This window comes from Citrus sinensis, chromosome 9 (genome assembly GCF_022201045.2).
Source record: "Citrus sinensis cultivar Valencia sweet orange chromosome 9, DVS_A1.0, whole genome shotgun sequence".
In the NCBI taxonomy this organism is placed as follows: domain Eukaryota; kingdom Viridiplantae; phylum Streptophyta; class Magnoliopsida; order Sapindales; family Rutaceae; genus Citrus; species Citrus sinensis.
This window is the reverse complement of record NC_068564.1, coordinates 5,045,615-5,060,605: the sequence shown is the minus strand read 5'-3', so window position 1 is coordinate 5,060,605 and position 14,991 is coordinate 5,045,615. Positions and strand designations below refer to the sequence as shown.

The 14,991-nt window shown below is 34.1% G+C and overlaps 1 protein-coding gene across 1 annotated transcript; it reads left to right on the top strand.

Moving 5' to 3' along the window:
- The first annotated feature begins 9,785 nt into the window (after nt 1-9,785).
- Nucleotides 9,786-13,101, top strand: LOC102628592 (uncharacterized). Its single transcript, XM_006490130.4, has 6 exons — nt 9,786-10,145; nt 10,534-11,022; nt 11,335-11,556; nt 11,652-11,724; nt 11,962-12,069; nt 12,284-13,101. Exons 1-6 carry the CDS (start codon nt 10,029-10,031, stop codon nt 12,649-12,651), a joined length of 1,377 nt encoding a protein of 458 aa, XP_006490193.2. The 5' UTR covers nt 9,786-10,028; the 3' UTR covers nt 12,652-13,101.
- The last annotated feature ends 1,890 nt before the right edge of the window (nt 13,102-14,991 follow it).

The following is a 14,991-nucleotide window of genomic DNA, read 5'->3' as shown; positions in this document are numbered from 1 at the left end:
GTCACCACAGCATCACCACTCCTCTCTTCGCAATAGTCCTTCCTTTTTCTCTTCTTCCCCTCCGATAATTCAGGTGACATCGGAGAAACCACCAACTCCTCCGAATGCAACCCATCTTTAGGCTTCCTTTTCGGGGTCTTATTGCTCACAACATGAGAACGGAAATGAGACAAATCAAGAATATGAGAACTGAAAAAATAAATTCAATGGTACAATGTTGTAAAAACGCAGGGAAAAATTAAAAAAAAATCAAAAAACAAAATGCTGCAAAGAAGACAATACCAAAAAAAAAAATTCAAGCTTCGAAAATTCAAGCTTTCAGGCACAATGTTAATCTTACTCTGCCGAAACTTCGCAACTGCTGTTGGTCTTGTTCTTCACTAAATGGGTGCGTTCTTTGTTAATCAGTTTCTTCAGTTCAGCTTAAGACAAAGAGGATGAAGCATTCTGCTGTGAGCGAATTGCGTGGGATATACCTGGTTTCCCTCAAAATACCCAAAATATACCTCCATATATTAAAATTGCTAGTTTTACACATATATACTTAAAAAGATCAGGGAAAATACAAAAATAACCTTAATAAAAGCCAACAAAACAGAATCGATTCCCACCCAAAATCACAAAGTCGAGTAAACAAAATAAGAGAGAAAACTCCTTGAAGAACAAGCGGCTCTCTACCCATTCTGCACTTCAGCAATCACCATCGCCTCAGCTGTGTCACCACCACCTTGTCTTGCCTCCGTCATTGATTACTAGGTAAGTAATTTTCATTTTCTTCTTTCTCCTACAAATATTCAAAGAAAAATTTTAGGGTTTTGCTTGAAAATAGTAAGTGATTTAGTGAATTGGGTATAATTTATGGGATTACTGAAAATGGAAAGAATTAGAAGTATAACATGAACAATGTAATACAATATATCACGAAGAGACATACAAAAACAAATGTTAGACAACATATTTTTATTTGAAGAACTTCAAATTTATTTTATTTCCTCTATGGATTTTGTATTCTTTTTTTTTTGTTTGAGTGCAACAATTAAGATTTGGCAACAATGTGGTTAAAGAAAAGTTGATTAAAGAATCATGTGGGTTAGTTTTCCCAATTTTTGCTTTGCGGTTGGAGAAAGGATGTGTTTAGTTTTGAAACATTATGATTCAATTTTAAAGGTTATGTGATTGTGTTCATTGGATATGCCTTTTATTGATTATTGTTTTGAATTTTGTTATAAACATATTGTTCTGTAAATTTATGAAATTAAGGATTGTAGTGTAAGAATCTATATGTGTTGTGTTCTAAAATCAGGGTTAGAGTTTAATTATGAGCTGCAAAATAGTTGTTGGCATGTTATTAGCCTAATAACATTTGAATTGTTTACTATCAAGCTTCATATGATTAGTTTATAACCCATTTAACCTCTAGATAAAACTTTTTACTTGATCCTGTAGGTTCTGGACTGTATACAAAAAAAAACCATGCCATCCGATGATAATTTAGATAACGACGATCAGAAGGCGGTTTTAGTAAAAGTGTCTAATATGTCATCACTAAAGGCACTTTCACTTATAAAGCAACGCCTCATAGAGCAACAATATGAAGTGTTTAAGGAAACATGCTTTGGTCATTTTGTGTACCTTCAAGATCTAAAATTCGCTGGCCAAATTGTTCATGCATTATTATTATGGTATGTGAGATCAACTGATAAGGCAATGTACTTCAAAATAGGACAAAAAGAGTGCAGATTTTCTATGCTTGAGTTTGCTTTAATTACGGGATTGAAATGCCATAAAGAACATGATCTTCTAGTACACGAGAAAGACAATACTGATAGTATATGTGATGTGTTCATGGGGGGCAATCATGAATTTACTCAAAAACAATTACAGAAAGCTTTTTCAACAGCCCAGTCCAATGATGATACTTTGATGGTCAAGTTCGCCATGCTATATTTCCTGGAGTCTGTGTTGCTAGGAAAGGAGTCCAAGAATAAGATTGATGGCCTCCATATTCGTTTATTAGACAACTTTAAAGAATTTAATAATTATCCATGTGGTCGCTTGTCATTCGAGGCAACAATGTTAAGCTTGAAGAACACAGTTACAAGGAGAAGCAAAAGAATTGGTTCATTAGATCCAAACACAGAAGAGAAATACAGCCTTTATGGTTTTCCATATGCGTTTTCAGGTGAGAATGCTTATTTATTTATTTTTATAATAAATACATGAATTTTATATGATATTGATGTAGTGTTGTAATATTGCAGGTGTGGACATATGAGGTCCTTTCTGAATTCAGCCAAAAATTTGCAACCGAAAAGGGTGATTTAAAGGTTCCAAGAATTCTTAAGTGGTTCTGTAAGAACAAGATTATGGCTAATGTAATTAATAAAGCCTTGAAAGAGGAAGATACCGTAAGTGTTTCATTCTTATTTAAGTGCGAACCATTAACATGAATTATTTAGTTTAACTTGAGTTATTTAGTTAAAGCATTAGTACCTTCTTGATATAATTTAATTAACATCTATATTATATAGTTTATTGTAGCGACAACATTGCATGCCACCGGAAGTGATGGAAGTAATGAGATTGCACAACATTACATGCAATGGTTCTTGGCTTCAGAAATTGAGTGGAAGCAAGAGCTTGGCGAACTCAATGCTGTGAGTGGTGATGAGCCTAACAACAAACCAAATTATGCACATTCAAATGTGCAAATGCAGCAACAAGTTGATGTTGTTATGGATGATAGGCATGCAACCATCACTGATGATATTTCACACACACCATTCAATGCACCCTCCCCAGGATTTTTTCCTTCGCCACGTAATGCACCTACTTTTCAGAGGACAACATCGTTCCACGAAAAAACGAGCAAAAATGTAAGTTAGTTGATTTGTTTAAAGACATTTTGAGATTTTTATTTATGAAATTAACTTAGCAGTATATCTTAAAACATGTTCGTAAGTCACTCTGTCTTGTCGTGTCTCCATAGGCGATCATATTGCTCCAACATTTCAGAAAATTTATGACATATTAAGCAAAATCGAGGAAAAGGTACAAAAGATTGATGTGTTGGAAGCAAAGCTTGACAACATTACAAAAGACTTATGGAGAACGACGAAGTTACTCGAGGAGTTTCTAGCATCTTTTAATGCAGACAAAGATAGTCTCACTGATCAGGTTTGCAACATTTTAAACACTTTTAGAAGTGATTTTTATTTTTTATATATTTTTACATTTACTTCAGTGGCTTAGACAAAATTGAAATTAAATTCAGTTGACAATAATTACGAGCGAATTCTAAATTTTGTTATATTTATTCATAATACAGCCACCTGCACATGATTCTCCTACCTCAGTGGCTTCTGATGTAGTCATAGATAAAATGGATGTTCAGGTTTGTAATATTAAATCTAGTTGAAGTTAAATTCAGTTGGTTACGATTATGTAAAGAATTCTAAATCATGTTATATTTATCTGTAATATAGCTACCTGCACATTATCCTCATATCTCAGTGGATTCTCATTTAGACCATGATAAAATAGATGATCAGGTTGGTAATATTAAATTCAGTTTGTGTTGAATTTAGTTGCCAGCAATTATGTACAAAATTTTAAATTTGATTGTATTTATCCGTAATATAGCCACTTGCACATGATCATCAAACCGCAGAGACTGCTCATGTAGATGCAGATAAAATTGATGTTAAGGTTGGTAAATTTAAATTTAGTTCGTGTTGAATTTAGTTACTAGCAATTATGTACAAAATTCTAAATTTGATTGTATTTATCGGTAATACAGCCATCTGCACATGATCATCAAACCGCAGGGGCTGCTCATATAGATGCCGATAAAATTGATGTTGAGGTTGGTAAATTTAAATTTAGTTCGTGTTGAAATTAGTTACTAGCAATTATATACAAATTTCTAAATTTTGTTTTATTTACCTGTAATACATCCACCTGTACATGGTGTAATTAACATTACTGATGAAATTTCTAGCAAATTTCACGACAAAAAAAGATGCAAAGAACAAGATTGTGTTCCATTGGTACAACATTATCTGAGAAAAAGGAGAAAAAAATCAGTATATGTTAGCACACCTTACACTGACCCTTATAAGAAGCCACAAAAGGATGCAGTAACTGAATCAAAAGGTCCAATAAACTTTGATGATTGGATGCGTGATGGCAATATGGAGCCGTAAGTTTCTTTTATTCTTTTTTTTGTTTTAGGGTTAATTATATTTATTTCTTCTTTTATTCTTGTTTTAGGGTTAATCATATTTATTCAAGTTGCTATGTAATAATATTTCTTATTTTATGGTAGTTTGACAATAAGGTGGCCCGTCCACGACGTAGATAAAGACTTCTTCCGTCTATTATGCAAACCATGAGCATGGATATCTAGCGCAGTAATAGTTTTTGTTAGGTACTTTAATGAATATGTTAAACAATGCATATAATAACTATTGTTTATTATCTACAGCACTTGGACTCTTTTTTTTATGTTGTACGACACAGCTTGGTCAACTCCCCATCTTGTGCCATAATGGACACTATATATCAAGTAAGTTTGTTATTACATTTATAAAACATATAGGAAAATATAAAATATATAAGACACTTACACTTTTGTTTTCTGTAATGATAGCGAAAATTAGAGCATCTGTATTCAATTTACGTGATCAACCCTGAAAAAGTATGGACAAATAATGCTACTAATTATGTCATTGATTATGCCAAGGGTGAAAAACTTAAATGTGCTATTCATTGGAAAGTAGTAGATACAGATTTCTTAATACTTGGATGGCGGTCAGAAATGAAAACTAAATTTTCAACTTCCCCAATTAATTCCTTCAACTTTGTGAAAAACCACAACCAAAATGCATCGTTCTCACTATCACCGACACCGAAAGCTAATGGATAAATTTGATTGTTACCATCCTTGCATGTGACAATGAACATAGTTCCTTTATATTTTCCTTTGAGAAAGGTACCATCAACTGCAATAACTGGTCTAATGGAAGAAGAAAATCCCTTTAAAGAACTACCTATTGCCATGAAGAAGTACTTGAAGTGATTTGTGTCATCAACCTCAAGAAAAGTTCGAGTCTCAATATTCTTTTTCTCAAGCATTGCCATATATTGTGGAAGCAATTTGTAGACTCTTCAGGTGAACCTCGAACAATTTGCATTGCACATTCTGATGGTTGTCGAAGCCAACAAAAATAAATTCATACTCTAAATAAATTGTGTATAGTGATTGAGCAGAGTCGTGTCCACAGAGATCGGTAATTATTTAAATCCTTTTGAAACGTAAAACGTAAAATGGGGGAATTGTTGACAATAATAAAAATCAAATTAAAATAACAAGAATGCAAATTAAAGTTGTAATTCAAATTGGAGAAAGCTCTGGTTGAAGGAATTAACTCAGCTTGATTCGACTACTGATCATTGATTCAAATATAGATTATTATTACTCATGAATAGGTCGGTTATAGCTACTGAGACCCTCTAATAGCCAGTCTCTCCTTAACTAGTCGATAACCAAGGTACGACCGTTGGTTATTTCCCTAATCAATAGACAACCCTAGATACGATCATAGGATTTAATCAATTGACAGCCTGAAAAACCAGAGAGACCTAAATCCTAATCAACACATATGATGATTCATTTAAATTAGATTATTTATTCTCACAACACAACTCTCTGCTATGTTATTTGTCACAAACATTAAATTCTTCATACGATGAATCCTTCAATTGACAATAGATTAAGTTGATAATTAAATAGTGGCCAATTACCTAATTAACAAACATAATCATGAAAATAATTCAGAGAATAAACAAATACCCAAAAAGTAATAAAATAATTAAAGCACAAGAAAGATCTCACAGTAGTGATGAATCAAAGCTTCATTATCCTTCATCCAGAAAAATAGGTTTAGTTCTTCATAGAGAGAAGAGAAAAATTAAGATCTAGGGTTTCCTCATTTTCTCCAATCCAAATCCCCATTTTCCACAATAGATTCCTCCTTTAAATACTCTCCCTCTCTTCTCTTTTAGAGTTCTATTTAAAATAAAATACTAATATCTGAAATATTAAATTCGTAATTACAAAAATAGCCAAAAATACAAAACACGTTAAACTAAAAACTGCAGGTCCGCAGTTGACAGCACGCACCCACGCCTTATCAACAAAGTTCTTCTGCCGTTCATAATTTCTCCAAGAGAACAATCATCCTTAAACATCATCTTGTAGCTCAATTTTATCACTAATTAATAGAATTGCACCTACAAAAGTAAAACACAAGTAAATCACTATTATTAAGTGCAAAACATCGATATTAAGAGAAGTAAACAATGCAAAACTAGTGTATAAATCGCACTCTAACACATTCCCTTGCTCTCCATGCTTTGTTATAACTTATATCGTAACCATATTGTTGCTGAAAATCCTGTCTAATGTCTGCAGCCCTATATGAAGAAGATGAACCATCATACTTAAACTGAATATTTTGGGCAATTAGTTTCGCAAAAGCTTGGCGATGATTTTTCTTCGAGACATCATGGGAACAAGAATGTACATGGCAATACTTCCTAATTTCAAACATACCACAATTATTGACCTTAACAGCACGAAGACGCCATTTACAGTTTTTATCCACGCAAGTGACAACAAGTAGATTCTTACCAGACTTAAATGTTTTATATTCAAAATTTCTTATTATAGCATATGCACTGAGCTTGCCTTGCAAGACCTCTTTGGAGGAAAATTGTTGTCTTTCCATAAATCCATCGCTATCATCACCAACTTCATTTGATACTAATTATCAACACTAAGGAACGAATCATTTGTGCTTATTGAATTACTACTAGCCAGCAAACCAAGTCTCGGCAAATAGTTGTTACTACACCGTGGCTGAATTATGGTCAACACCGATGGACTATCAGTTCTTACATCAATATTCGGTAGTGTCATGTCTTCGGTTTCAAGATGGACAGTTCGTGCTTCAATATCCCATACCATTCTGTCTTCGACATTAAGATGGACCTCGGTTGGATGAGGAATAAAACTATCATCTTCTATTCTAACTCTATCAACTTCAGGTTGGGAAACTGATAAATCAACGGTTGGATAATAGTGGCTCTCCTCCCAAGAAAGGTGTCTTGCAGGTGAACTATTCTCTGCCCTTATATCGCCATTAGGCTCGATAATATTTACCCTACGTTCATAAGTGATGCAGAGAGGATTTTTGAAACCGCTATTAGCTTCTTCCAAAAAAAATTTTACATCACAATCATTCAAAATTTCCATAAGTGGCAAAGGCTCTGACGATGTTTTGAACTTGAACTTCGTGCTAATAACAAATTCAGAAAAGTCAATAGAAATCACTTCTGTCACTTTTTCGACAAGTTGTTCAAGTGTAGTTGAATGTGGCACTTTAATACCCCGTATCTGTATACCGGTAAATCTATATTCACCATTTTCCTGAGTCCATTCACCATTATACAATATAGGAACACGTATAGTTGCCATTAACGAGTGAAGACACTGCCATCATTACAAAAATTTTAGTAAAAAAAAAATGGATTAAGTGACTTACTCGACCTTATTACTCGACTTGTTCATAACTTGACGTTTACTCGACTTATTTTTAAAAATTACTCGACTTAATACTTGACATTCAACACACTAACTCGACTTCTTACTTGACTTACTCAACTCATTTTTTACTCATCAAAATACTCGACTTACCTGACTTCTAACTTGACTTCTTTAAAAATTTACATAACTTTTACTTTAATTGTAATAAATTACTCAACTTTTACTTGATTTGTTATAAATATTACTCGACTTGATACTTGACATATTCAACTTGATTAAGTGACTTTTTGTTGAACATTATTACTCACCTTTTACCCAATGTGTTAAATAACTTACTTGACATTTACTCGACTTAATACTTGACTTATTCAATACACTTACTTGACTTTATTACGTGAATTTTTACTCAACATTATTACGTAGCTCTTACCCGACGTGTTAAAAAACTTACTTGACATTTACCTGACTTATTTAAAACATTATTCAACTTAATACTCGACTTATTCAATACATTTACTTTTTACTCGACTGAATGCTCAACTTACTAGACTTTATACTCGACTTATTCAATTGCCTTCACTTTTTACTCGACTGAATGCTCAACTTACCAGACTCCATACTTGATTTCTTTAAAAATATTAATACTCGACTCAATGAACTTACCCAACTTAATACTCGACCTCTTTAAAAATTACATAAATCTTATTTGACTTGTTCAAAAAATTTACTTAACTTTTACTTATTACTTGACCTTTAATACTCGACTTATTTAATATGCTTGCTCGACTCATTTAATATTCTTACTCTACTTCTTACCGGACCATATACTCATTTAATATGCTTACTCGACTTCTTACCGGACCATATACCCGACTTATTTAATATGCTTACTCGACTCATTTGATATTCTTACCCGACCATATACCCGACTTATTTAATATGCTTACTCGACTCATTTGATATTCTTACTCGACTCATTTGATATTCTTACCCGACTTCTTACCCGACCATATACCCGACTTATTTAATATGCTTACTCGACTCATTTGATATTCTTACTCAACTTCTTACCCGACCATATACCCGACTTATTTAATATGCTTACTCGACTCATTTGATATTCTTACTCGACTTCTTACCCGACCATATACCCGACTTATTTAATATGCTTACTCGACTCATTTAATATTCTTACTCGACTTCTTACCGCACCATATACTCGACTTATTTAATATGCTTACTCAACTCATTTAATATTCTTACTCGACTCATTTAATATTCTTACTCGACTTCTTACCCGACCATATACTCGACTAAATTCTCGATTTACCCGACTTCGTACCCGACTTCTTCCTGTACTGATTCTTCAATCACTCATAACTTAAATGTAGTCTTAAATCCCTACATTCTATGAAATAGTGTGTGTGTGTGTGCAAGCACAAAAAATGAATAATGTACTAGTAAAATTCATAAATCATTAGCAAGTTCACTTATAATGAAATGAAATCAAAACCTAACCATATAAATAGAATGTATTTCAAACATACCTTGATAATGCACCTTCTTAACTGTTTATTTTTATCAAAAACCTTTGTATTGGAGCTAAAGTCAAGTAAGGAAACTGTCAAATAATGAAATGGAGAGATAGAAGGAAACTGTCAAAGAGGAAAAATGGTGAGAAGAGAAGAAAATAAAGAGGGAAATGTTGAGAAGAAAAATAGAGAATGGTGAGAGAAGCCCGAAAAAGAGAAGCCATGGGGGGAAGAAAGATGTGAATTCTTAGTTTTTTTAAGGTTATTTTTTACTTTTCCTATCTTCATGAGGTATATGTATGTAATAGGGTATAAATTTGGTATTTTAGGGTAAATTGAGGATATTTAAATAAAAAACCCTTCTGTTGTGGATCCCGTTCCGCTGTGGATCTCAGTCGAAAATGGAAGAAACGAAGAAACGAAAAAGAAAAAAAAAACGACGCAAAAAAGAAAAAGAAAAAAACAAAACGACACCGTTTTGTTTATATTCGGGTTTGACCTGGGGTAAACATCAGCACTCATGACTAATTTACTTGAGAAATTGCAAATTGGATGCCCAAGCGGTTCGGGTTCAAGCAGACCCGGACCCCACTTAACCCTCAATCGGATCCAGACACATAAGCAGAGAAAAGCACCGTTAACAAAATTGCTTTCTCGAGTTTCGATCTCCAGTCGTTCGTTCACTATCTTTTAAACATTCAAAAAAAGTTGAACCAAATCACAGCTTCACAGGCAGATCTAGCTCAAATTCGAACCTCCACAGCATCACACATTTTGCTCTCGCATGATCTCCGACACGTCATTCGACACTGTTCGGCACCGTTTCGTTACGAATTTGCACATTCCATGACTTTGTTGTAGTTTCTCGTTTTCGCCGGCGGCCGCAAATGGAGTTCACCGAAGCTTATAAACAGACCGGTCCGTCTTGCTTTTCACCTAACGCTCGTTACATTGCCGTCGCCGTCGATTACCGCCTCGTCGTTCGTGATGCTCATTCGTTTAAGGTAAGTTTTGCGGAGTCATGGGGGATTTGAAATATGTTTTTTTTTTTTAAAAAAAACTACGTTTATTAGGCGGTGTTAATTTGATCTGGATTTATCTCATTTGGATTACTGTTTCAAATTAGATCACGTGATGATGACTTGACTGGTATGAAGCTTTCACATTTTGCAAATTAATGAAAATGTGCCTTTAGTGAATTAGTTACCGGTGTTTTTCGGGTGCTTTCGGTGGAATGAGCTTTGAGTAGAAGCACTTTGGGGAAAGAAGTTCTCTTCAGAACTGCTTCTCCAAGGATCACTTCTCAATCTGTAGAAGCATTTTTGTTTATTCCAATAAAAATAAAATTCTAAAATAGAATTGAAGAGGTCATTCTTATGTTCTATGATGCAGGTTGTGCAGTTGTTTTCATGCTTGGATAAGATAAGCTATATCGAATGGGCACTTGATTCTGAGTACATTCTTTGTGGTCTATACAAAAGACTGATGATACAGGCATGGTCGTTGACCCAACCTGAATGGACATGTAAAATAGATGAAGGTCTTGCCGGTATAGCATATGCTAGGTGGAGTCCAGATAGCCGTCACATACTTACAACATCAGACTTTCAGTTGCGATTAACAGTTTGGTCTCTATTAAACACAGCATGTGTTCACGTTCAGTCACCGAAGCATGCTTCCAAGGGGGTCGCTTTTACCCAAGATGGGAAGTTTGCTGCAATTTGTACAAGGCGGGATTGCAAGGACTATATAAATCTACTGTCTTGTCATACATGGGAGATAATGGGCGTTTTTGCTGTTGACACGTTGGATTTGGCTGATATTGAATGGTCACCAGATGATAGTGCCATAGTGATATGGGATTCTCCTCTGGAATATAAGGTAGTGATGTTTTTATTTTCATGATCTTTGTTATAACAAGTAATTAACCATCATCTTTTCATATACTTTCCCACTGCAAGTAATGTCTTGGTTTCGACCTTATGCACATATCAATTGCATAGCACCTGAATGATGAAACCTGCTCTGCATGTACCATCTAATGGATCATTCTCTTTTCACCGTTATGCATCTATAAGTTTGTGTAATTCGTCACTTACTGGTTTTCTGCTTGATCTGATGGATTACGCTTATACCATTTGCTTGACAAACTATATCTTAACTGAAAAACAAGAGGCAATATGTGCTGTACAGGTTCTTATCTACTCTCCAGATGGGAGGTGTCTCTTGAAGTATCAAGCATATGAAAGTGGACTTGGTGTAAAAAGTATTTCATGGTCTCCCTGCGGCCAGTTTTTGGCAGTTGGAAGTTACGATCAGACTTTGCGGGTTTTGAATCACCTCACTTGGAAAACATTTGCTGAATTTATGCACCTATCAACTGTTCGTGGCCCTTGTTTTCCTGCTGTTTTTAAGGTTAAGAGTTTTTCTTTATGTTCTAAGTTGACAGATTTTGCTAATGATGATTAGCTTTTTGTTGTATTTTTACCTCATGTTTTCTACATTTTCAGGAGGTAGATGAGCCGTTGCAACTTGATATGTCTGAATTATGTCTGAATGATGATTTTATACAAGGCAATTCGGGTAAAGCATAATTCTCAATTGTGTATCTGACTAGTGATATTGATATTATTTTCAACATATACAACTCTTAGTCTATACAAATTCTATTGTTAATGGAAATCTTTCTGATATATGGTAAAAGGCTAAACCAATAGGTGACAATTGATTTTCTTAATATGCAAATTATCTGATATTTTTCCTTAATTTACAAATGTCAGTCTTTTCACTTATTGATTGATTTTCTTTTCATCTATGAAGATGCTACGAATGGACACATCAAAGTTAGATATGAGGTTATGGAAATACCAATTAGTTTGCCTTTTCAGAAGCCTCCTACAGACAAACCAAACCCTAAACAAGGAATTGGTAAGCTTACTTTTTTGTTTACAGAAATAATGCAAATAACTGCACTATTGTATTTTCATTTCCTGCAGTGGCATCTACTATTGTGTAATTCTTCAAACTCACATTCGAGGTCCTAGTGACAGCCATGGTGAAAACAAAGTTGATCAATATCAATTATTTTAATTCTTTTCATGCCCTTCTATTTGATGAACTGATGAAATTAACTTTACTGTAGGCCTTATGTCATGGAGCAGTGATAGTCAGTATATTTGCACTCGCAATGATAGTATGCCAACTACCCTCTGGATATGGGACATATGCCGTCAAGAGCCTGCTGCAATCTTGGTGCAGAAGGATCCTATTCGAGCAGCAACATGGGATCCAACATGTACACGTCTTGTTCTTTGCACCGGAAGCTCTCACTTGTACATGTGGACCCCTTCAGGTGCCTACTGCGTCAGCAATCCACTACCACAGTTTAACATAACCGATCTGAAATGGAATTCAGATGGAAGTTGTCTTCTCCTCAAAGACAAGGAGTCATTCTGCTGCGCTGCTCTAGACGTATTACCAGAATCTAGTGATTACAGCTCCGATGACTGAGGCATATGTCTTGATATAATCTCGATGGTCAGCAGAAGAAAATTGAGTAATTCTCATTCTCTCACCTCCTCTTCCTATCCCTCATCTTATTTGTGATCTTAGTGCATTCATGCTTTGTTGTAACATTATCTGGGGTTGTGGTAGTTTTTCTGTATTTGGTTTTACTATTTCTATCAGATATGTATAGTTTGTGCAGCTCCCCCGGGGTGTGTTGAAGAGTAGTGTAATTGCATTCCAGAGGATGCCAGATTAATTATCTCAAAGTTTCCATGCTTGCACTGTTGTGCATAATTTTAGGGACAATCTCAAGAGTTGCAGTTCCGGAAATCTGTATATACACTCATCTTTTCTCTTATTTCCGCTGTGAATATCAAACATGTGATTTCCAGCAAGTAGCCTGATAAGGAAAGAGATGAAATTCGACATATATTATAGCAACATGGTTTAAAATCTTGCAGTATCTATATATACCAAAAATTTTTGTTCATTTTCTATGAAACTGCTTCAAATGCTTGTTTGAAGCTTCACGTTTATGGCATTGGAAGAGACCGAAAACAAAAAAAAAAGGATGAAATTTAGGGACTTGTGTTTTTTGTTCGTATGGAAAATGTATGAACAAACAAACAAACAAGTAAACCTCTGAGATACAAACAAGCACAAAAACTGGCTTTTTCACCTGTTAGAAGGCAGTAGTCATTTCTATAACGTGGAAGCGTCGTAGAAAAGGAAATGTATGTGAAGGGATGCACACAACTTCAATGCGAATTTATTTATTTAACGAATGAAATCGGATCCAATACAGATCAGATCACATTTTTGTTAATTTTGCCTATTCTCATATCCTAAAGGAATAAAACATGAGACATTAGTGCTTATTATTCATGTCCTACGGTCATACACAATTTTTTATTAGAGCGCGACTATGTTGCAATATCTGTAAATATTATTGGTCACACTTGTTATTAGTAATAAAAATTTTGTTACCCACGACAAAAAAATTATGAATAGAATGTTATCGTAAAATCAGTAAACCCCACTGAATGGAAATGAGTGAATGAAACAAATTTATTACCCACTTACCAAACGAATACAAAACGACAGCACCAACTTCCCACATGAATCATTTCCTAAGTCTCATTGTCAATGACTCATTCATTGCCCACTAGCAAAGCTATGGATACGGTGGGCACCATTTCCCAATACCATCACCACTTGGCCCATTCTACAAATCTCAATCTCTATACGCATTCAGTGTTTCTTTTTTCCAGCTACATATATATATCTCCATCAACTCCACAGTTAAACTAACTAATTAAATTACCCTTCAAAATTAATGTTCTTGATTGCAACCATAAATTTAGAGCAAAACATTTGATAATCTCAATAGTTTCTGTGGATAGGAATACAAATACAGGCCGGGTCATATTATAAATATATTAGTTGGTCTCGATAAATTTTACTGTAAATATTATAAAACTTTTGATTTTGAATATCAATATTTAAAAGAACAAAAAATGATCTCAAATCAACGTACATCGAGATTAACTTGTTCATCAGTCATTGGCTGTTGTTAGTGCAAACCTACAATTCGCAAACGTGGCGAGGATTTATGGTGCAGCACCAGCACCACGACTATAACCTTAAGCTTCTGATCTATTGGCAGGCACCTTGATCCTAACAATGCTTCGGTTGACTCATTGCAATGGGTAGCCATGGAAGGGTTATACAGGGACCGTTGGCCTCTTTGTTTGAGTTGACAACAGGTCACACTAATGAAGTTGGCTTGGCTGCGCGCCTTTTTTTTTATATAAAAAAACATACATTGATATATTAGATTATTACAGAAATTATATCAAATTTTTAGTCTCATTAATATTTAAAAAATTATACTCTACTCAAATTTTTTAATAAGAAATACTGTCACTACTTAATTATTTCATAATTAAAAAAGGAATTAAACGACTAAAAATAATTTTGGTGGTGTGTTTAAAAAACTTACAAAGAACCTAAAACTTTTGGTTAGTGAAAAATATTTAATGTGAATGAGTATATACTAAGAACTCGATTAATTATATAATATGTAATAAATTATAATATTTGAGATGAAATTAATATAAATTACTTAATAATTTCAATAATCGTCAAATAAAAATATTTTAAGTGATACAAAAATACACACAAATGTACAGTAAAATGTGACCAAATATTTAAAAGATCCAACTAAATTACAGCCGAGTAAAACTTACTCCTCCTACTAACATTGAAGCTACTACATTCTTACTAATAATTAATAATAAAAGGCATTCTAACCATTCTCTTTATTTACGACTTGCGTGTAAT

Coding starts and splice junctions, on each gene's coding strand:
- LOC102628592 (XM_006490130.4), top strand. CDS start 10,029: ATGGAGTTCACCGAAGCTTATAAACAGACCGGTCCGTCTTGCTTTTCA. Junction 10,146..10,533: donor GTGATGCTCATTCGTTTAAG/GTAAGTTTTGCG, acceptor TCTATGATGCAG/GTTGTGCAGTTGTTTTCATG. Junction 11,725..11,961: donor TTTTATACAAGGCAATTCGG/GTAAAGCATAAT, acceptor TCATCTATGAAG/ATGCTACGAATGGACACATC.